The sequence below is a fragment of the Acartia tonsa genome, chromosome 4, assembly GCF_053477335.1.
Source record: "Acartia tonsa isolate MP-2025a chromosome 4, ASM5347733v1, whole genome shotgun sequence".
Lineage (NCBI taxonomy): Eukaryota > Metazoa > Arthropoda > Copepoda > Calanoida > Acartiidae > Acartia > Acartia tonsa.
In genome coordinates this window covers 42,481,167-42,500,635 of record NC_137263.1, presented here as the reverse complement: position 1 = coordinate 42,500,635, position 19,469 = coordinate 42,481,167, and the positions used below count along the sequence as shown (strand labels likewise).

At 36.8% G+C, this 19,469-nt stretch overlaps 2 protein-coding genes across 3 annotated transcripts in view; both read right to left on the bottom strand.

Moving 5' to 3' along the window:
- rad50 (DNA repair protein rad50) overlaps positions 1-19,469 on the bottom strand; it is a 29,199-nt gene that overhangs the window by 9,240 nt on the left and 490 nt on the right. The window contains exons 2-6 of the mRNA XM_080158305.1: positions 19,071-19,255; positions 17,685-17,790; positions 17,003-17,247; positions 16,466-16,595; positions 15,753-15,857 (exon numbers count right to left, since the gene is read on the bottom strand). Coding sequence (XP_080014431.1) covers positions 15,753-15,857; positions 16,466-16,595; positions 17,003-17,247; positions 17,685-17,790; positions 19,071-19,255 — 771 coding nt within the window. The remainder of the gene's footprint in view (positions 1-15,752; positions 15,858-16,465; positions 16,596-17,002; positions 17,248-17,684; positions 17,791-19,070; positions 19,256-19,469) is intronic.
- LOC145317290 (uncharacterized) lies at positions 1,863-10,279 on the bottom strand. 2 transcript variants are annotated; one of them, XR_013878964.1, is made up of 7 exons: positions 9,634-10,279; positions 8,982-9,077; positions 8,009-8,100; positions 7,152-7,223; positions 6,371-6,430; positions 2,985-5,610; positions 1,863-2,079 (listed from the first exon to the last, which is right to left on the bottom strand). XR_013878964.1 is itself a non-coding variant. In XM_080158308.1 (6 exons), the coding sequence occupies exons 1-5, from the start codon at positions 9,634-9,636 to the stop codon at positions 6,385-6,387; spliced, it is 309 nt and encodes a 102-aa protein (XP_080014434.1). In that variant the 5' UTR covers positions 9,637-10,279; the 3' UTR covers positions 2,823-5,610; positions 6,371-6,384. The 2 variants fall into 2 exon arrangements, 1 of the variants encoding a protein (XP_080014434.1); XM_080158308.1 differs by lacking the exon at positions 1,863-2,079 and having other exon boundaries at positions 2,823-5,610.

Below are 19,469 nucleotides of genomic sequence, written 5' to 3'. Positions count from 1 at the left end.
TTGTATTTGTATTTTGATTGGTCGGTTTATTAAGTTGAGTGTCCAAATGTTTCAACCACTAAATGTAATCTACAGAAAGATTTTATGGTATAATATCCCTAAGTAAGTACATCAATTTATCGGCCATTTACTTATTACTTTAGATCCCAAACAAATACATTTCTTAGTTGTAGAGTAGTTAATAATCATTTGGATGCAATTATGGATTTACAGACAGACAGATGCACAGAGAGACCATAATTGTAGAGTATCTGCGCTATTTTTATGAATCCTAGTAGAAACATATTTACAGTGTAATAGTTTCTGAGGGTTAGTTCGTTTATTTAAATATTAATCAACTTATTTATTTAAAACTTTTACAAGATTCAAGTAGCTATGGATACAGATTCATATAGAATACGTCGATATATTCTCAAATACCCTGAAAAAATGTTTCTCCCCGCTGGCTAATCAGTGGCGTGCAAAGCACTTTGTCAATAGAGGGGGGGGGGGGATTTTAATCATTTTGCAAAATTAGGGGGTATCAGTAGAGTGGGGCAATTGCCCCAAATGCACTCTTGGGTCCACACGCCACTGTTGCTAATATAGCGATATCCCCAATCCCCTCCTATATCTTTCCGTCATCACCTTCCATGACAATGGAGGAAGGTATTAGACTTTTATCTGAGGACTATATTAGCAACCTAAATTAGAGAAAATTCCTCTGTCTCAATATACACGTATTTTATATCCATTCGTGTAACAGGCATTATAGCAACTCTGATTTCTGCTAGTTTTTACATATTTATGAGAAATAAAGATCTTGCTTATAGACCCTACGACAATTTTGAATATTGATAAAGCAAGGATTCTCTAAGGGATAAGAAAATGGAGTAAATTGATGTACAACGTATCTATGTATGAAGAAAGTCACATTGGTTTTTAAACCTGCGAATGAGTGACTTTTTCCCCGTAGATAAGACAATAGGTCCTAAATAACTATACATTCCCAATTTTTAAAAGTAAAATTTCCCTGTCAGTATATTAAAATAATTGATTTAAAGTTTGGACAGTAACAGTTTGGTACCAACCAATTATAATTTATAACACCTGAAGCTCTAGTGAAGATAAGATAACTTGGTTAAAGAACTTTTGGTACTGTGGTAATAAACACCCAAGTCTATGTATCCTTATCCCTGTTCACATTCCTATACTTCTCTGGCTGAGTCAGACCTCCACTTGTAACCGCCACCATACCCCATCCTGCTGTGTTGAGGGCTAGTTGATTGTTGCAGGCCAAAGAGTGAATACGCTTCCTCCCGTCTGCACTCGGTTAGATACAAGCCTATAAGTCTAGGCTGGCGGTATCTATATTTCCCACGTGTTCAAGTACGTCGTTTCTTACCTAACTAAGAAACAGGACGTCCAAGCCTTTAATATATATATCTTAATAAATATATCCTATAATAATAATCCCATTAATCTGCCTATTTCTAACCAGTTTTATATGTTTAATAAATGTGTATTTTTTAGAAATACTTTGTTAGATTACTGATTATTAAATTGTATCGGAGCTACTCTATACTCGTATTCGCAGTCTGTCTGTACATCCCCTCATACGTCATTTTGGCGCAGTCTTGTCTACCACTCATTTTTTGAGGGGGGAAGGTTTAGATAATTAGCGTACAGACAAAATTAAATTGTAAAGTAGCTTCGATTGCAAAGTGAAATTAATATTTTCCTGATAACTAAGTTTATTCACGGAACGGTTTACAGTAACAATTTGTTACAGAATATTTATAATAATTATTTCGTGGCAAACTGCCAAATAAAGATAAAAAGGAACCCGCCTTTTATTTTCACACTAGTATTTAATTTCACACATTTTCATATTTTCTCCTTAAAACAGGAAGAAAGGGATATTCCCAAGTTCTTAAAAAGTTTCGTGGTAGACAAATCAGTGTTAACGAACACTACACTCCAGCACCATGACCGATAAGAAAAATGATGATAAACAAAAACCGCCGCCTCCGCCGGCTCCGGCCGTCTCTGGCACCTCGCAGCAGCAGCAGCAGCAGCAGCAGGCTGACCCGCTTTCCCCTGAAAAAATCAAAGATCTCATATCGGAAGCGTTAAATGATAAGTTAAACGAATATTCGGCACATTATAGAGATTTAATAAAACAAGAATCCGAGATTATGCAGCTCGAATTAGAAACAAAATGGGCAGGGTTTAAGGACACAGAATCACATCGCAGATTATTAGCCGATACCGACATTTTAGACCTAAAACGCAGAGTATCAAAACTCCCAGCGGACGGAAATCTTGGCCCATTGTTTGCGGAAAAAACGCTAAACGAAAGTCTTAACATGACTCATTTTAACACCATAGGTGACGATTCAATTAATGCCACTTTTTATGACCGTATATCGGTCCAGCAAAAGATAAACGTGGTTGAATGGGTCGCCAAGGATAGGATGACAGCCCCAGGTTGTATGGCCTATTCAATTGTAGGCTTTATAGGTCCGGCGGATAATGACAATTGGATGAATGTAAGAGAAACTTCTCTAACTGAATATGAAAAAACCTTGCTAGAAAGGATTCCCTTTATCCCTGATAGGATTAAGTCGTTAGAACCCCTCCGTAAAACTACAAGGTCTGCACCCAATGTAGCAAATAGACCCTCTACAAGAAATACGCCAAACACAGGTGCAGCCGCAACGGCAACAACTAGCGCCGCCGACGATGACTTTATTAAAGAATGCTTTATTAAGGGACAAAAATGGGATTCCGATTTTGCGAGGGATGCCCCTAGGTGGGACGGTAGGGCTGATTTCGATAACTTCTTTTCTAATATGTGGAGGGTTGCAAAGACATATAGAATCTGTGACCCAATCCTTTTTAAGGATATTTTATACCAGCGAATTTATGACTCTAGAGGGGAACGATTAGGAGACTTAATTACGCCTGAAAGAAATCAGGCCTTATCTGCTTTAAGTTATTACCTGATGATTAGGAGGCTGGTCACTCCTTTCTCGGATCCAGAAGTAGCCTCTCAGTACTTCTACAACCTAAAACAGGAGACTAATCAACCCCTTGACACCTATTTTGAAAACAAACTTAGGGTGTTCAAACTCATGAATCCTGGTCTCATACCTAAAAAGAAGTGGAAAGAATTCTATCTTAACGTTAGCAAAAATCTGCTGTATACCAACCTTGCCATAGACATGGCCAATTATGTTGAGAGCATGCAATTTTTGGACGATTACAACGCTTACTTAAATAAACTTATTAATCTCGGACAGAGATACGTTAACTGGGATGGGTCTGGCCATATTAGCAAGGAAAACCTTTCTGCTTGCTATTCTCAAGCTATGGAAATGTTCCTACCTAAAAATTCTGCGGAAACGAAAAAACAACCCATAATCAGTATTATCGAAGATAATATCCCCACTAACACGGCAATGTATAAAGAAAACTTAACCGAAGAACCTGACGAGGTTCCTTCTTGGGTAGACCATGAGGATGATCCTATTGCTTGGGATCAAATCGAGGGCGTTATAGGAGCCTTTAATGGGAGGAGTAAAAATATTAAATGCTGGCATTGTAATATCCCTGGCCATGTAGTGCAAAATTGCAACAAAAAGAAAGCTGGGGAGCCCCCAAATCCTGAGTCCCGCTTTGGTAAAACACGGAGTAAATTCACGCCCAGAAAAGCTCCAAGTAATAGTAATAAAATACCTGAGCAGTATGCGCGTAAAACTATCAACCAAATGGATCAGGAAGCCAGCGAAGAATCTGAAATAGATAAATATGTTCAAGCGATTGTTAAAAATCACGTCCTCTAAATATAAAAGTGGATTTATTCGATATTAATTGTCCCTATCCCAGAAAATAAAAATTTGCTGAATGAGTTTCATATTTTGATATGAAAGATAAACAAAATATCCCATGCCAAGCTAAGCTTGCAAATTCCTTAATATCCAATATCCCTTGCCAAGCAATGCTTTGGCGCGAAAAAATAAAACAAATTATTGTTATTAAGTCTGACTAAGCAACACAAAATAAACTCCTCCCCCTCCTTTCCCTATCCAAATGTAGCTGATACAGGAAATTGGGGGAAGTAGGGAAGTAACCTGAGGAGCATTTCACATGCACTTAATATTTCCATTTTTTAAAATCTAATAGTCTTTATCAAGAAGCTAATAAGTGAATACCTATTTTCTATTTAGTAGTATTTATTTTTAATATTGCACGACTTATCTAATATGTAAATATCGTATATTTTGAATGTATATATAGTAAGAATCTAAAACATTCTAGTTTAATTTTTAACCGCTAGGGGAACTTAAGCGAATTATCTGTATATAAACAATGATTTTTGAGTTGAACCCTCAGTATCGACTTTATCTGAGAGTTGCTCACTCTTAGCCTCTGATTTTTGTAGCTGAAATATCTCAGCAATTATGTATATTAACTTATCCATATGGATACATATTATTGCATTTTGTACAGTGACAATAATAGAACTATATTTAATTTATTATGTATCCGAAAGATGTCGCCTAGAATGCTACCGCGGTCCGTATAAGTAAATGATAAGGTTAAGAAGGGGGGGGGTCTATGGAAAATCTGTATAAATACAAGCAAATTTTCAAATCTAATTCAGTTGTCCTTCAGTTCTTTGTTGTTATCATTTACTCATTTTTGAGCTGCAATCAAGCAGCATTTAAAAATTAAAAGCTTTAATCATTTAAGATGTGATTAATAAAATCTTAAAACATTTTGATTAAATTATTTTCCGCTAGGATTACTAGCAGAATGAAATAAAGTTAGTTCTATTAGCTTCCGCTAGGATTACCAGTGGAATAAGAAGTCTATATAAAAGTGAATGCACATTATTAATCGAGGCCAGTTACTACCAAAGCAGTTACTACAAACCACATCCTATTTTTTTAAGCTGATTTCAGCATTAATTATATTCTAGTAATTATATAAGCTTGTTCTACCCCATAGGTGGTAAAAATTAAGTATAAATACTAACAAAATCAGAATAATAAACCAGTCATCATTGACCCTCTTTATTATATTAACCATATCTAATAATTTTTGAGCTATAATTTAGCGCTAACATTAAATTATTTGTATCGTGAATCAGATACTGACTAATGACACTATATTTTGTATAAATACAGATGTAAGTCAAAAAATAAGTCAGTCTGTTTTTAATGTCTTGTTAGTTGCAAGCTGAACATTTATTTTTAAGCTACTTTGTAGCCCTTCAATCTTTTAAAACTTTTTAGTTCAGTTTTATTCCGATAGGTTTCTATCATATATCCAAGTATATAAATAAGGACCCGTATAAAAATTAAGTAGTTTCTTTAGAACTATTAACATTCTCATGCTTATTGAGACATTTCTGGAGCTGAAAAGCGCTCGATAAAAAACTTAATGAAACCCAGAAAGCTATACAAAATTATTTTAACAATTAACCATATTGTTAAAACATTTCATTATTTAAAAAATTTCGACAGACAACTATACCTGGAACACAGGAAGTCTCTGTGTGAGGATTACCATCGTCTAACCGCTGAGGTGGGAATCTTGGAAAATATGCATCTTAGGCTTCGACTAAAAATATAATTTATTTTATAATGCCTATCTGTGCAAAACTAAAAGTTCTTAATCCCGTGGGGGGGGAATTCCTGCAACACGCTTTAGTGGATACAGGAAATAACTTTAGGTCCCTTATTTCTAAAGAAATCTTAGATGATAATAAAATCACATTCACCCCCGCCAATCTTAGCGCTCTGTCTGTAGATTTAAAACCAGTAAATATCATAGGACATGTAAGTTTAAAATTCAGCTTTGATGGGTCAGATAAAATATTCGAAGAAACGTTTTACATCCCTGAAACGACGTCTAAAATTATAAATCTAGGATATGAATTTCTCAAAATTAATCGAATTAATTTATTATTAGATAAGTTTTCCTTTGAGCTCCCCAATGGCGAGCAAATCCCCATAGAAAATTCAACAATTAATATAGTTGAAGAAAGTAAAAACGTACCCTTAATTCCTACAAATAATGTTCATACGGAACAAAACTCCCTTATCCCGGGAATAAATTGGAGTAACAAGGGGGGTACTGGGACATTGAAACAAAATAAAACATGCGTAAAATTAGCAAAGAAAACAACATTCTTGCCGGGGGGGAATACAACGGTGATAATAACTCCTATTCATCAGAAAAATAGGAAGCTGTATATATTCCCAAATAATTCTAAAATGACAAGCCATAACGGCTTAATGCTTATGGAGGGTATTTATAATGTAAATGAGAAAGGAGAATGTTGGGTAAATTTTGTTAATTTAGCAGGAAAAAATATTACCTTATTGGATAACGTTAAAGTTGGATACTGCTTTGAATTCGAATCAGATCCCCCAAATTCCTGCAATAAAAGTATTAATCAAATAAATGAATTATCAGGAACTACACTTCTTAAAAGAATTAAATTCATTAAAGAAAAATTAGATTTAGAAAATAGTGATCTTATTAAAAATAACCCAGGTATGAAGGAAAAGGTAATAAAATTATGCCTTGATCATTTTGATATATTTTCGGCTGATGATGCCGATATCGGTAACTGTGACCTCTTACAGTATAAAATAGACTTGATCCCCGGGGCTAAACCTATTAAGGCTAGAAACATTCAGTTAAACCCATTATACGAAGCCAAATTAAAAGAACAAATTGAAAATTGGCTAAGGGGGGGCGTCATTGAGGAGGGCTACAGCGAGTGGTCCTCCCCAATCTTTGCGGTAAAGAAAAAACCGACGGCTGGGGGGGAAGGCAAGCTTAGGTTCGTTATCGACTTTCGTGCGCTTAATAGTGTAACACGAAAAATTAATTGGCCCCTTCCCCTGATTTCTAGTAATTTAGAAAAATTAGGCACTGGTAATGTATTTACCACCCTCGATTTGACTAGCGCATTCCATGCGCTAGCCATTTCGAAGGAAAGTAAGCACTTGACCGCGTTCACAGCCCTTAACAGGCAGTATCTTTTCAAGAAACTGCCGTTTGGACTGTGTAACGCGCCAAGTGTTTTCTGCCACTTGATGGACAAAGTCCTAACCCTTATCCCTGGCTTATATGAATTCATAATATCTTACCTTGATGATCTTATTATATTCTCAAAGAATGTTGAGGAACATCTGAAACATCTCAGAAAACTCTTCGGAGTCCTAAAAATAGCAAAACTTAAGTTAAATCTAGCCAAATGTAAATTTTTCACATCCGAATGTACATATTTAGGTCATATAGTCAGTTCCCAAGGACTTAAAATGAACCCCGAATATTTAGAACAAATTAAAAATTGGAGCAGGCCCAGGACAGGCAAGGAACTCCAGCGTTTCCTGGGCTTCTCCAATTATTATAGGGCCTATTTCCCATCCTATGCAAAAAATTCTTGCACCCTAGATGAACACAGAAATGATAAAATTATCGAATGGACTAATTCCCTATCAAAAGATTGGGAAAATTTCATAAATATGTTCTCAAATTCTATAAGTAAAGGCTACCCCCAGTGGGATAATCCTAACCCCTTTATAGTAGACGTAGATTTTTCTACGAGTTATTTCGCTGGAATTCTCAGCCAAAATCAGGGGGGGGTAGAAAGAATTATTGGAATATGTTCCAAAAAATGTAACGGGGCAGAGAAAAATTATCCAAGTTATAAAGGCGAATTAGCATGTCTAGTATTTGCTCTTAAAACCTTTCTTCATTATTTAAGATTCAGAAACTTTATTGTGCGTACAGATTCGATTTCCTTAGTTCATTACAAAAAATGGCAAAAAGGAACAATAAATGGTGTAACTGTAAGATGGATTTACTTCATCCAAAGTTTTGACTTTACAGTAATTCATCGAAAGGGTAGGGACCATTGTAATGCCGACAATTTATCTAGAGGGCAATTTTTATGCAAAGAACATAAGGAAACCGATTGTGAAAAATGTACTAACTCATTTACCTTAGATCCTTATGAACAGGATTGCCCATACCAAGACCAGATTTTTGAGTTACATTCGGCTTCGGAAGTCGGTGTGAACAATGTTTGGCAATCTGAAACACAAAAAGATCAAGTATTATCTGAAATTCGTAGGTGGATATTCGAAAAAAAGAAGTTGTCGAGCTTTGAAAAATCTGAACTAACCGGCCGGAAAGAGGTCCTTTTTAAATTAATAGAACATTTATACGTTATGGAAGGACTTCTTATATTTAGACAACCTCTTAGCAATGGAACATTCATTGAAAGACCCGTCGTACCCATTGGATTATATAATAAAGTTTTTGAATTGGCACATAATAATAGTATAGGTCACAAGGGGGTTAACGAAACAACACGCAAGATAAATGAAAGATTCTTCCTTATAGGAATTAATAAGTTTGTCGAATCACGCATTAAAAATTGTATTACCTGCCTAAGAAAAATAGGACAGGTACCTAAACACAAACAACCTATCACCCATTCAGCCATTAGTCACGAGATTTTTGGCCAAGTGTCAGTAGACCTTATCGGTCCTTTAACCCCTAACTATTTTCAAGGACAACATGTCCGTTACATATTTATACTGGTTGACCTATTCTCTAGGTATATTATCGCTCACCCCATCAAGGACGCCACCGTGGAAAGCACGGTGAAGGTCATCCTTGAACAGGTGGTACCCATCTACGGCTTATTTCGGTCATTGAGAAGTGACAGGGGAACAAATTTTACCGGGGAAGTTTTCAAAAAGGTTATGGATGAACTGGGTATTGAAACTAAACTTATTCCCGCAAGAAACCCTAATAGTAACCCATGTGAAAGGCATAATCAAAGCATTTATGCAGGTCTAAGATCCGATGACCGATTTGAAAGTAAAGACTGGGCAAGAAAATTAGCCTTGACCACTTTTGTAATTAACTCTAGTACGTCTAGAAGAACGGGGTATACGCCTTATTACCTCATGTTCGGCAGGCAACCAACTCTCAATCTCGATTTCTTTTCTCCAATCTTGCAGAAAAGGCAGGACATTGACTGCAGGTCTTACTTGAACTACCTAAAAAATTTGGAAGAAATTATTGCACAGGTTTCCAAAAAATCTAAGATTTATTTAGAGTTTCAAAATAAATCTAGGAAGGCTTCATCTCCCCTTTTCGTTAACGACGTGGTCTTTGCATTTTTTAACCTAGTCAAAATAGGAGTCAGTAAAAAATTGCAATCTTTCTATGGGGGTCCCTTTATTGTAACAAAAAAATTCTCAGAGGCCCTCTTTGAGCTCAGTCCCTTTGGATCAAATCCAATAAAAACTAACCAAGTTGTTAGTAGAGATAAAATACGGAAAATAGATTCTAAAGTAGAATTATTGGGGGAAACACTTTCCTTTAACGTCTTTCCTATTGAGGAAATCGTCCCGTCTGAGGAAATAACCTTAGGAATAGATAATACCGGGCAAACCGAAATAAACGATAATAAAGGTATGGAAAATGACGATTTTACCTACCTAGATAACGATGGTGACGATTTTATAGAAGGAAACCCTGAAACTAGTCAGGATTTACCCCAGGGGGAGGTGGATTGTGATGGGGGAGGGGATATAATGGAAAAAAACTCACCATTTGAGTCACAGCCCAAAGACCAAGAACCCCCTAGCGCAGACCGGTCATCCGGTCCTCAAATTCACGTCGAAAATAGTTTCTTGGAAGACACCGTCCCGTCCGAGGCTTCTTTCTTCGCACAAAGACCCAAACAATCCAGCCCTGAAAAGGTTATTAACGTTAACAAACAAAGCATAGTACCCAAGTATATATTAGAAGAAGAAAGAAAAACTAGGTCACAAGGGGGGGATAACCGCATACATGTCCAAATCGGACTACATAACCCAATTAAAAGGAAAAAATAAAATGTATATAAATGTATTATGTAAAACCAAGGTGGCAAATGTATATAGCTTAATCTACGTATGTATAATAACGAAAATAAACAAAAAAAAATATATGTTAAAACTAACTAATTAACATATTTCAGAGAAAAACGAGAAGCATAAAAATAAAATGCAGCATCATTTGGCAAAGGCACCAGGAGCTCGAGGTAAATTTATTTTGGGATTCTTGGGGCTTTTTATTATTTTGGCAAAATCAAATGCGTCCGAAATAATACAAATAGATGCGACTCAATGTGTAGCAAACGAAAATCCGCGTTTGAAAATCTCTGAATGCGCTGCGTTTCTTAATATTACTAATATTGAACAAAAACAATTTCACCTGCTGCAAAAGGTTGAAAGAAAAATTATACCTGGAATTCGTTGCCACCTCCGGACCAGTACTCATTACTGGTATTGTGGCAGATATAGCCACATACACCTCGCTGCTCCAGCTCTTGTAGAGATACCGAACCTCGTAACTTATGAAGACTGTTACACCATGTCCAAAACTAAAATATTTAACTTTGAAGGAAAATCAGTCTCAGTGTATGAACACCAGATGTCATACACGCGTTTCCTGGTAAACGGGACACTTACTTACCCCAACAACATCCTTAACGGCATCGACCCCGCCTGCGAGGGGAACGGCGTAAACATAAACGGCATTTTTATCCCTGGGACATTTGAGGAAAAACAAATAGGGGTCCAGGCTGAGCCTGTTGAATTATTACAAACAAAAGCGGGCTGTTACCTGGGCAGTCACTGGGTGGGAAACAATTGTTTAGATCACAATCTGAGATTAGGCTACGATAGAATTATCTCAGATGATAAAACTGATAGCGCACAAAAATTCACTTCTCCTTGGCGAACGGTAGACATCTTTAATATTTCATTGTTTACATTTGAAGGAGAACAGGGTACCCAAAAATATCTAGTGATCGATCCCCAAATTACTCTAGCACTAGAACTTAAAGATAAAAAACATTTTGAAAGTCTAATTCCCGAATTATTTTATTACAAAACTAATATTGATAACTTAATGGTATGGTTCACAAATGCTATAAAACCATATTTCCCACTCTTAAACGCTAAAGAAAAAGATGATATGTTACCACTAGAGATTTTCTATTCCTACCAACAATATAACAAATTAATTGTCCCCGAAACTCGCTGTTTACAGAACCATTTTCTGTCTAAAAGCAGTATTCAGACGCATCGTAAAAAACTAGTCAGGGCGCTCGGTGAGCTGGATTTAGTAATACAATGCGACAGTCTTAAAATCAATGTTTCTTTGGGAGAAAATTTACCCTGTTTTGTGGATCATTTTTCGGTTTCAATCAATAATAAGACTATGGGAATATCCCCATTTTCGCGCAGATTGGTTAATACCACCCATTTAACCCCGACTAAATGTGCCGAAAATCCAATTTTCTTACATTTGTACCAAGGAAAATTCCTTGGTAATCAAGGGCAGGGTATGCAAATACTAAATGTAAATCAATATCTTATGGATAAACCTATTAGCTTATTTCTATATCATTCTTGGCAAAGCCTAGAAAAAACTAATTTCTCAGAAAGTGCCGAGGAATTATACCTCAGCCAACTTGCCGCAGACTCCAATAATTTTGAAGTAAAAATAACTGACTCCTGGTTTATTCAAACTTATCATAAGGTGGTTGATTTTCTATCCAGTACTTGGTATCATATAGTGCTTGTAGTAGCAGCCATCCTTACAGGAATAGGGTCGTTATTATGCGTCGCTTTTATTATCTACATATTAGCCTGCACCAAAATTCACGCGTACAAAGAAGGAGGTACGAGTGAAACGCACGAATTGCGGGATTTTACAAATAATGGGGAAAACTAATCCCCTCAAAAACGGACGACCTGTATCAAGCATATATACCTATAAAATTGTCGTCTCTAAAGGTCGTCTTTGTAAAAATATTTCCTTATTCGGTATAAGGAATTAATGACCCTTAATTTTAAGTTTATTATTTTTGTTTTAGGATATCCCAGGCGGAATTTTTCAAGGGGTTTTCACCACTCCCATGGGGCCGGTCACTCTTCATACCGTCGAGAATATGAAGAGGCACCCTTTTACAATGAAGAGGACTATTACTATGACAGCAATCATGGCTATCCCCAGGGCGGCCCTGAGGAAGCCTACTATGAACCTGATGAAAACAGGTATCAGCCGCGTGTAAAACCGCCGCGCAACCCTGAAAACCTCAGTGAATTGCAATGTGTCTCAAAGTCAATCCACGTTTACCGCCAAGCGAGAAAAGATGTTCCAAAGGAACTCCTAGACTTGCAAGAAAAATTGCGGCAGGCTAAAAAATTAGAAGCCAACGAATATTCCGATAAAGCCAGGTCTATGACCAGGCCTCTAATGGAACAAAATAGGGGAGGGGAACCGCAAAAAAATCGGGTGGAATCGCCGCCAAAACGTAGTGCCTCACCTGAATTGGAGGTAGTCGCCGTAAAATCTGCCCCAAAAGCGGTAGAAAAACGTCCGCCAACACCAACAGGCAGCGGCGGCCCAGTAGCCAAAAAGGCTAAGGTGGAAATTCAACCGCCTCCATTACCCCCTAAAAAGAAAGAGACATTAGCAGAAAACAAAAGTGAGCCTAAGGCTTTTTGGGTGACCGCTGAGGAATGGAAAAAAGTCCTATCCTCCACTGTAAAAGAAGCAATGGAGGAAGCTCTTCTCCCCTTCCAGAGAAGTCTGGAAACTAAAATTGCTAGCAATGCTTCATTTGTTGAGAAAGCATATATACAACATGGCAAACGCCTTATTGAAATTTCCGCAGAATTACTGCGGAACCGCAGAACTTTGCGCGACAAAATTCGCACCGTCTCTGAGGACTCGACCGTTGAGTTAAAATCACGAATGACCACGGTTATTGAGGCCACTAGTCGACTGTTGGACCAAAACTCTGACAGGGTAATTAAATATATTAATACTCGTTGTAATGTAATGAATGTACCTGGGCAGAATGTGGCACCCATAGAGGCATCTCTTCCCGCTGGGGACGTACCCCGGCCAGATGATGATGGAGTTGAGCTGATCTCCCATTATGGCGGTTCTGAATGCTCTGATGAGTACAGGCCCACCGATAGAGAAGGCAATCCAGAGATCCTGGATCCTGCAGAGGAAAACAGTGACACAGAGCTCGATAATCAAATCAATGAGCTCTTCCCATCTGGAATTGATCTGCCTGTTAATCCGCAGGCTGGCGCTGCCTCTGAAGATCCAGTAGCCACGGCTCCCTGTGAGGGCATGTTAGCTCTCCAGAATGCTGTTGCTCCAGAGCCTCCAGCAGCTCCAGAAAATCCTACTCCCGCTGAACCCAATCCTGTGGATATCGTAGAGAGGGCCATGGCCGCAATCGAAGAACCTGCGAGTACCACATCAACCCGCAGAAGCCGGCGTGCAGGTCAACTGTGAGGGAATATTTCATATTCCCTCAGAGGGGGCAAGTGTGGTAATAAACACCCAAGTCTATGTATCCTTATCCCTGTTCACATTCCTATACTTCTCTGGCTGAGTCAGACCTCCACTTGTAACCGCCACCATACCCCATCCTGCTGTGTTGAGGGCTAGTTGATTGTTGCAGGCCAAAGAGTGAATACGCTTCCTCCCGTCTGCACTCGGTTAGATACAAGCCTATAAGTCTAGGCTGGCGGTATCTATATTTCCCACGTGTTCAAGTACGTCGTTTCTTACCTAACTAAGAAACAGGACGTCCAAGCCTTTAATATATATATCTTAATAAATATATCCTATAATAATAATCCCATTAATCTGCCTATTTCTAACCAGTTTTATATGTTTAATAAATGTGTATTTTTTAGAAATACTTTGTTAGATTACTGATTATTAAATTGTATCGGAGCTACTCTATACTCGTATTCGCAGTCTGTCTGTACATCCCCTCATACGTCAGTACCATTATAATTTTCAGCCAATTGTCTCCTCCCTCCCTGACTGTCACTATAGAATGCCCTTATAATTATTGAGCTTCGCATTTATGGATGTTATCACTCTTGTTTATTAAATATTTTACCTGAGTTAATTCGTAATATATTTCCATTCCCTGAACTTAAGAGAAGCAACCCTGTAAAGAAGAACCCTAACGGTTTAGCGGTTTATTATAAGGATATCATACGTAAGGTCTTACATTTCTCGATCTCTCTCCTTCTCTCATTGTCAGTCTCTCTCCCTCCTTCTCTCTCTCTCTCTTTCATTTTCCTTTTCTCTTTCTCTATTCTATCTTCTTTTCTCTCTCATATCATACGTAAGGTCGTCTTACATTTCTCTCTCTCTCTCTCTCTCTCTCTCTCTCTCTCTCTCTCTCTCTCTCCTTCTCTCTTTGCCTGTCTCTCTCCCTCCTTCTCTCTCTCTCTTTCTCACTCCTTCTCTCTCTCTTTCTTTCCATTTCTCCTTTTCTCTCTCTCACTCCTTCTCTCTCTCTCTTTCATTTTCCTTTTCTCTCTCTCTCTCTCTCTCCCTCTTTCTTCCATACTTTCTCTCTCTCTTTCCCTCCTTATCTCTCTCTCTTTCTCTTTCTTTTTATTTCTTCTTTTCTCTCTCTCTCAATTTCACTCCTTCTCTATCTCTACCTCTCTCTCTTTCTTCCATACTTTCTCTCTCTCTCTTTTATTTTCCTTTTTTCTCTCTTTCTCTTTCTTCCTTCTTTTCTCTCTCATATCATACGTAAGGTCTTACATCTCTCTCTCTCTCTCTCTTTCTCACTCCCGCTCTCTCTCTTTCTCACTCCCGCTCTCTCTCTTTCTCACTCCCGCTCTCTCTCTTTCTTTCTATTTCTCCTTTTCTCTCTCTCTTTCTTTCTTTTTCTCCTTTTCTCTCTCTCGCTCTCACTCCTTCTCTCTCTCTCTATCTCTCTCTCTCTCTCTCTCTCTCTGTCTCTCTCTTTCTCCCTTACTCTCTCTCACCCTTTACTCTCTCTTTCTTTCTCTCTATCTCTCTCTCTTTCTCCTTTTCTTTCTCTCTATATCTCTCTCTTTCTACTTTTCTATCTCTCTCTCTCTCTCTCTTTCTTCTTTTCTTTCTCTCTCTCTCTTTCTCCTTTTCTTTTTTTCTCTCTCTCTTTATTTCTTCTTTTCTTTCTCCTTTTCTTTCTATCTCCCTCTCTTTATTTCTTCTTTTCTTTCTTTCTCTCTCTCTCTCTCTCTCTTTCTCCTTTTCTTTTCTCTCCCTCTCTCTCTCTCTCTCTCTCTTTCTTTCTCTTTATTTCTTCTTTTCTTTCTCTCTTTCTCCTTTTCTTTCTCTCTTTCTCCTTTTCTTTCTCTCTTTCTTTCTCTCTCTCTCTCTCTCTCTTTCTCTCTCTCTCTCTCTTTCTATCTATCTTTATATACTATATTATTCGTAAGGTCCTACAATATTATATGCAAAAAGGTATTTTTATTCTCTCATTTTATAATTATCCTTCTCTTTCTTTCTATCTCTTTTTCTCCCTCTCTCTCTCGCTCTCTCTTTCTCTCGACGTTTAAGAAAGAAATTAAATTAATTATAGATTTTAATCTTACTATCTATCTATCTTATGATAAAAATAGTTTGGTGGATTTTTTTTTTGCTAAAATTGTCGTTCGCGCATTTTTCGAAGGGTAGTCAACTTTGGCGCCATTTTTCACCATGAAGGAGGTCAGCTAGATCAAAATGGACGCCAGATTCGGAATCTCCGACCCCAAATTGTTGGAGAAAGTGGTCTTCATTATTTCATATAGGCCCTATGGGAGCTATATTATCAAAAACATTTTTTTGTGACGTTGAGGGTGGTCCTTTACCTTGACTTTTAATTGTTTTCTGGCAGTTTTAGAGCAATCTAATTTGGTTTGAGCCTCAGTTATCTTAGATTGAATGTGGGCAAAACCTTTCTCTTCCTCATATAACTAAAAAAATAATAAATAAATGTTATTAAAAGTGACGCTTTTCTATAATTAGGGTTCGTCCGTCCGTCACGGACAGTTAGCTTTTTTTCGTGGAACGGTTAGCTCTTTTCGTTAATTAAAACAGGATAGAACTGTACTATCGATTCTAATCTTTGCTTGATGATTCCAATAACAATTAGGTACGATTTAGAAAGCGTAGCAACTGTATAATTGTTACCAGAAAGTCCGTACGTCCATTTAAAAAATGCTGATTTTAAATTTTTTAAAAATTTATTTTATAATTATCCCAATTATTTGATTTTTAAATACTGATTCCTAATACCACAAGGTACAATACAATTTTTAATGTTTGTTTGTCCTACCATTCAAGAGCTTCGCTTTTATGGATGTTGTCATCCTTGTCATTAACAATAGTTTGAAGTCTGTAAGTAAGGTTATATCTGTGTTTTTTTTTTATGTCAAAAGGTATATAGTAGAAAGAAGACTAGCTTATCATTGTATTTATATTTCTTGTCTATTAGTGTTGTGATTTTAGAGAAGCTTTGACTTTCCATATTTCTCATTATGGAAAAGTTTATAATAATGGAAATTTTTTATTAAGAACTTACCCTTCTGTTTTGTTCTTCAAGAGGTTTCAATTTTTCTTTTAATTCGACAATATCCTGTTCATTTTGATCAAGATTTATCTTTCTCTTCTTCAAATCTTTCTCTTTCTCCTTACACAACTCACGATCGGATCTGTAAAATATTTGAAGTTTCCTTTAAAGCGCCTGAAATTTTGTTAAACACAGATATTTTTGAAATTATAGGCCCCTATGCACAGAAAGTTACAGAAAGATTAACCCTCCTCCCTCCCTTATATTCTATTTATTTCAAAAATAAGGGGGGAGGTGGGGTCAATGCTTAACAGGAAGGTCGAGGGACAGCAACAAACACAAAAAATCTTTAAATAGTATATACTGATCGAAATATATATATTCCTACATTTGAGCTGTGTTTTTTTGTGCCAAGTCCTTTCTCAACGATAGTGCCCTGTATTGCTCCATATAAAATTATAAATAATAAGATAGCCAAAAATCGTTGCATTCGTTCTTGTGGATAATAAACAGTTGCTTAGCTACCAACTAAGAAATAAAATATTTGACCTGAAATGTCCCATATTTATTGATTCCATCTTCAAATTATCCTTCTCCAACTTCCTTATTTCTCTGATGTTATTCAAACAATTCTTGTACTTCTGAGAGTCGAAGATCTCGTCAAACTTGTCCTTGACCTTCTTGCCCTCCTCCAGTGGCCAGTTGGAGTCCTCCTGGTGGCAGAATATGACATAGTTGAGGATTGGTTTGGAAACACCCAAGCTGAAGAACATCTCACTGTTTAGATCTGCACACTAAAATTAACAGGGTGAAAACTAAAGGATTTTTTTTCGGACTGACATACAAGTTACTTTAAATGATTCAAATTAATATTAAAGTGTTGACAAGATAGTATTGTTTAGGTTTGACTAGTGGCTTCGCCCCTAGAGGAGGCCTGTAGGGATACTTTAGAGAAGGGGACTCCACCACATTTTCCATATAAGTTTCAGAAAGTAAAAAAAACCTTGGTTGGGAGGATGTTTTTACAGGGGAGATTTCTCTTTGGATGGGGAAGTTAACCACCTCAAAAAATAGTTCCCTGGACCTGTAAGAAGCTTTACTACAGTGTTTAAAGGAGAACCATATCGGTCCAATGATTAGCGAGATCTTAAGCTGCAGAAAGAAACACAGACAGAAAGACAATCTTATATATCTTGGGAGTAAAATCACCAAAACTTAAAAATATTTTTACCTTGCTGCTTACGGTTTTTACTGTTCCATCTGGCATCCTTGTTGATACAGAAGAATCCATTGTTTTTATTGTTATGCTCTTCACTTTCTTCGTGGCTTCCAGAGATCTTAATAAAATACAAAAGAATATTCTGGTAGTGCGAATTGGGGGCTTGTCCATGGCTTTGAATATGGGGGACGCTCTCCTATGAGTACTGCATAAAATTTAGAATTTCAATAAAATACCCATAAGTATTCTCAACATCAGTGTCAATGTAGAATGCTCTGTTCTTTACTCTTACAATTATAATACGAATTTATTGAACCCGTGGCGATTCATAAATACCCACGCATGGTATTATAGTGCTTTAACCTAAGAGTAAAGGTTGGTTTTTGATGTTAGATCAATATAGGATAAGTATAGTAAAGTATAAAAAGGAAAGAAAACTGTTCACTTAAGTATGTGTATTTACAGGCAAATCAGGAATATATTTAAAGTTTCATAATATCAATAGTAAGTGTAAGTAGTGTAGGATGAGATGTGCCTAAGTCCAAGTCATGATTGTGCATATAGTTAGGCCTCTAACATAAGTCATATGCATAATACATGCCAAGTACAAAGGAACCTAAATTTAAACTAAACAATGCATGCTAAATAAACTAAGCCATTTACCTTCTTAAGCCAGGAGAGAAGAGAGAGAACCGATTGGTTTATAAGTCAAATATTAACTGAGCTTTTAAGCAATTACAAGCTATAAAGAAAACTAAATACTTGGATTTAGAGGGTTGTCTGTTTCTAGACTGTGTTTGTAAGTTAGCGTGAGCGTAAAATTGTTATGATACTTTGGATAAGAAAGATATATGGCTTATATACAGAAATAGTTAAATAGATAATTTACAATAGGTATATGGTTAGATATAAACATATAACATTGAGAAATTACAATAGATGTGCCTACATGGTCCATATATGCAAATATATTGCTAAAAATAGGCCGAATAGTACATAAAGATTGCCTAATTCTGGGCTGTGATAGTTATGACTTTCACCTTGAAAGCAAGAGTGTAAGCTTTGCTCCAATAAAAAGTAGTGTTCTCATGTTCAATTTATTTGAAACTTAGATGCGGCATCTACAATTCAGTATTGAGCTTTTTTGGGGGAGGGTACCACAAACACACCAAAAATACATGGGTATGACTTGATGGTTTTCCCTTCCTACAAGGGTGCCGTAACTTTTCCTTTTTAAAAATACAATTGAATGTGGGGGTCCCCAGAAGTGAAGCCGCTAATATATTTAAAAAGACCTTAAAAAAATCTGAAATCACTATTAATTTATTAAATTACAAAAATAACAAGTATCCTCTTAAGACATATGTATGTACAACAGAGTAAGCATATCCATCTTACCTCACAACAATCTTATCCTTGTTATCAATCGTCTTGAACAGGAGCTTGACCTGACCCCTGACCATGTTCTCCTTGGCCATATTGGGGTCATGGACGAAGCTTGCACCACTCCTGGAGCCAGGCGGACAGTCTCCTGTCGTTATGTACTTCAGACATTCTATAATTGTCGTCTTTCCACAACCATTCTAAGATTATTATAGAACATTAATGTCAGATAATTGCGGTTATTATAAAAAAAATCATTGATAGGTAATACTTTATAATTGTATTTAGCATTTAGAAAGCTTAAGAATTACAAGTCATCAAGGGGGAGAGAAACTATCCAAATACCCCGTAAAACAAAGTATTTGGGCAGTTCATATAAAAAAACATCCTAAAAATAGGCATAAGGAAGCTCCA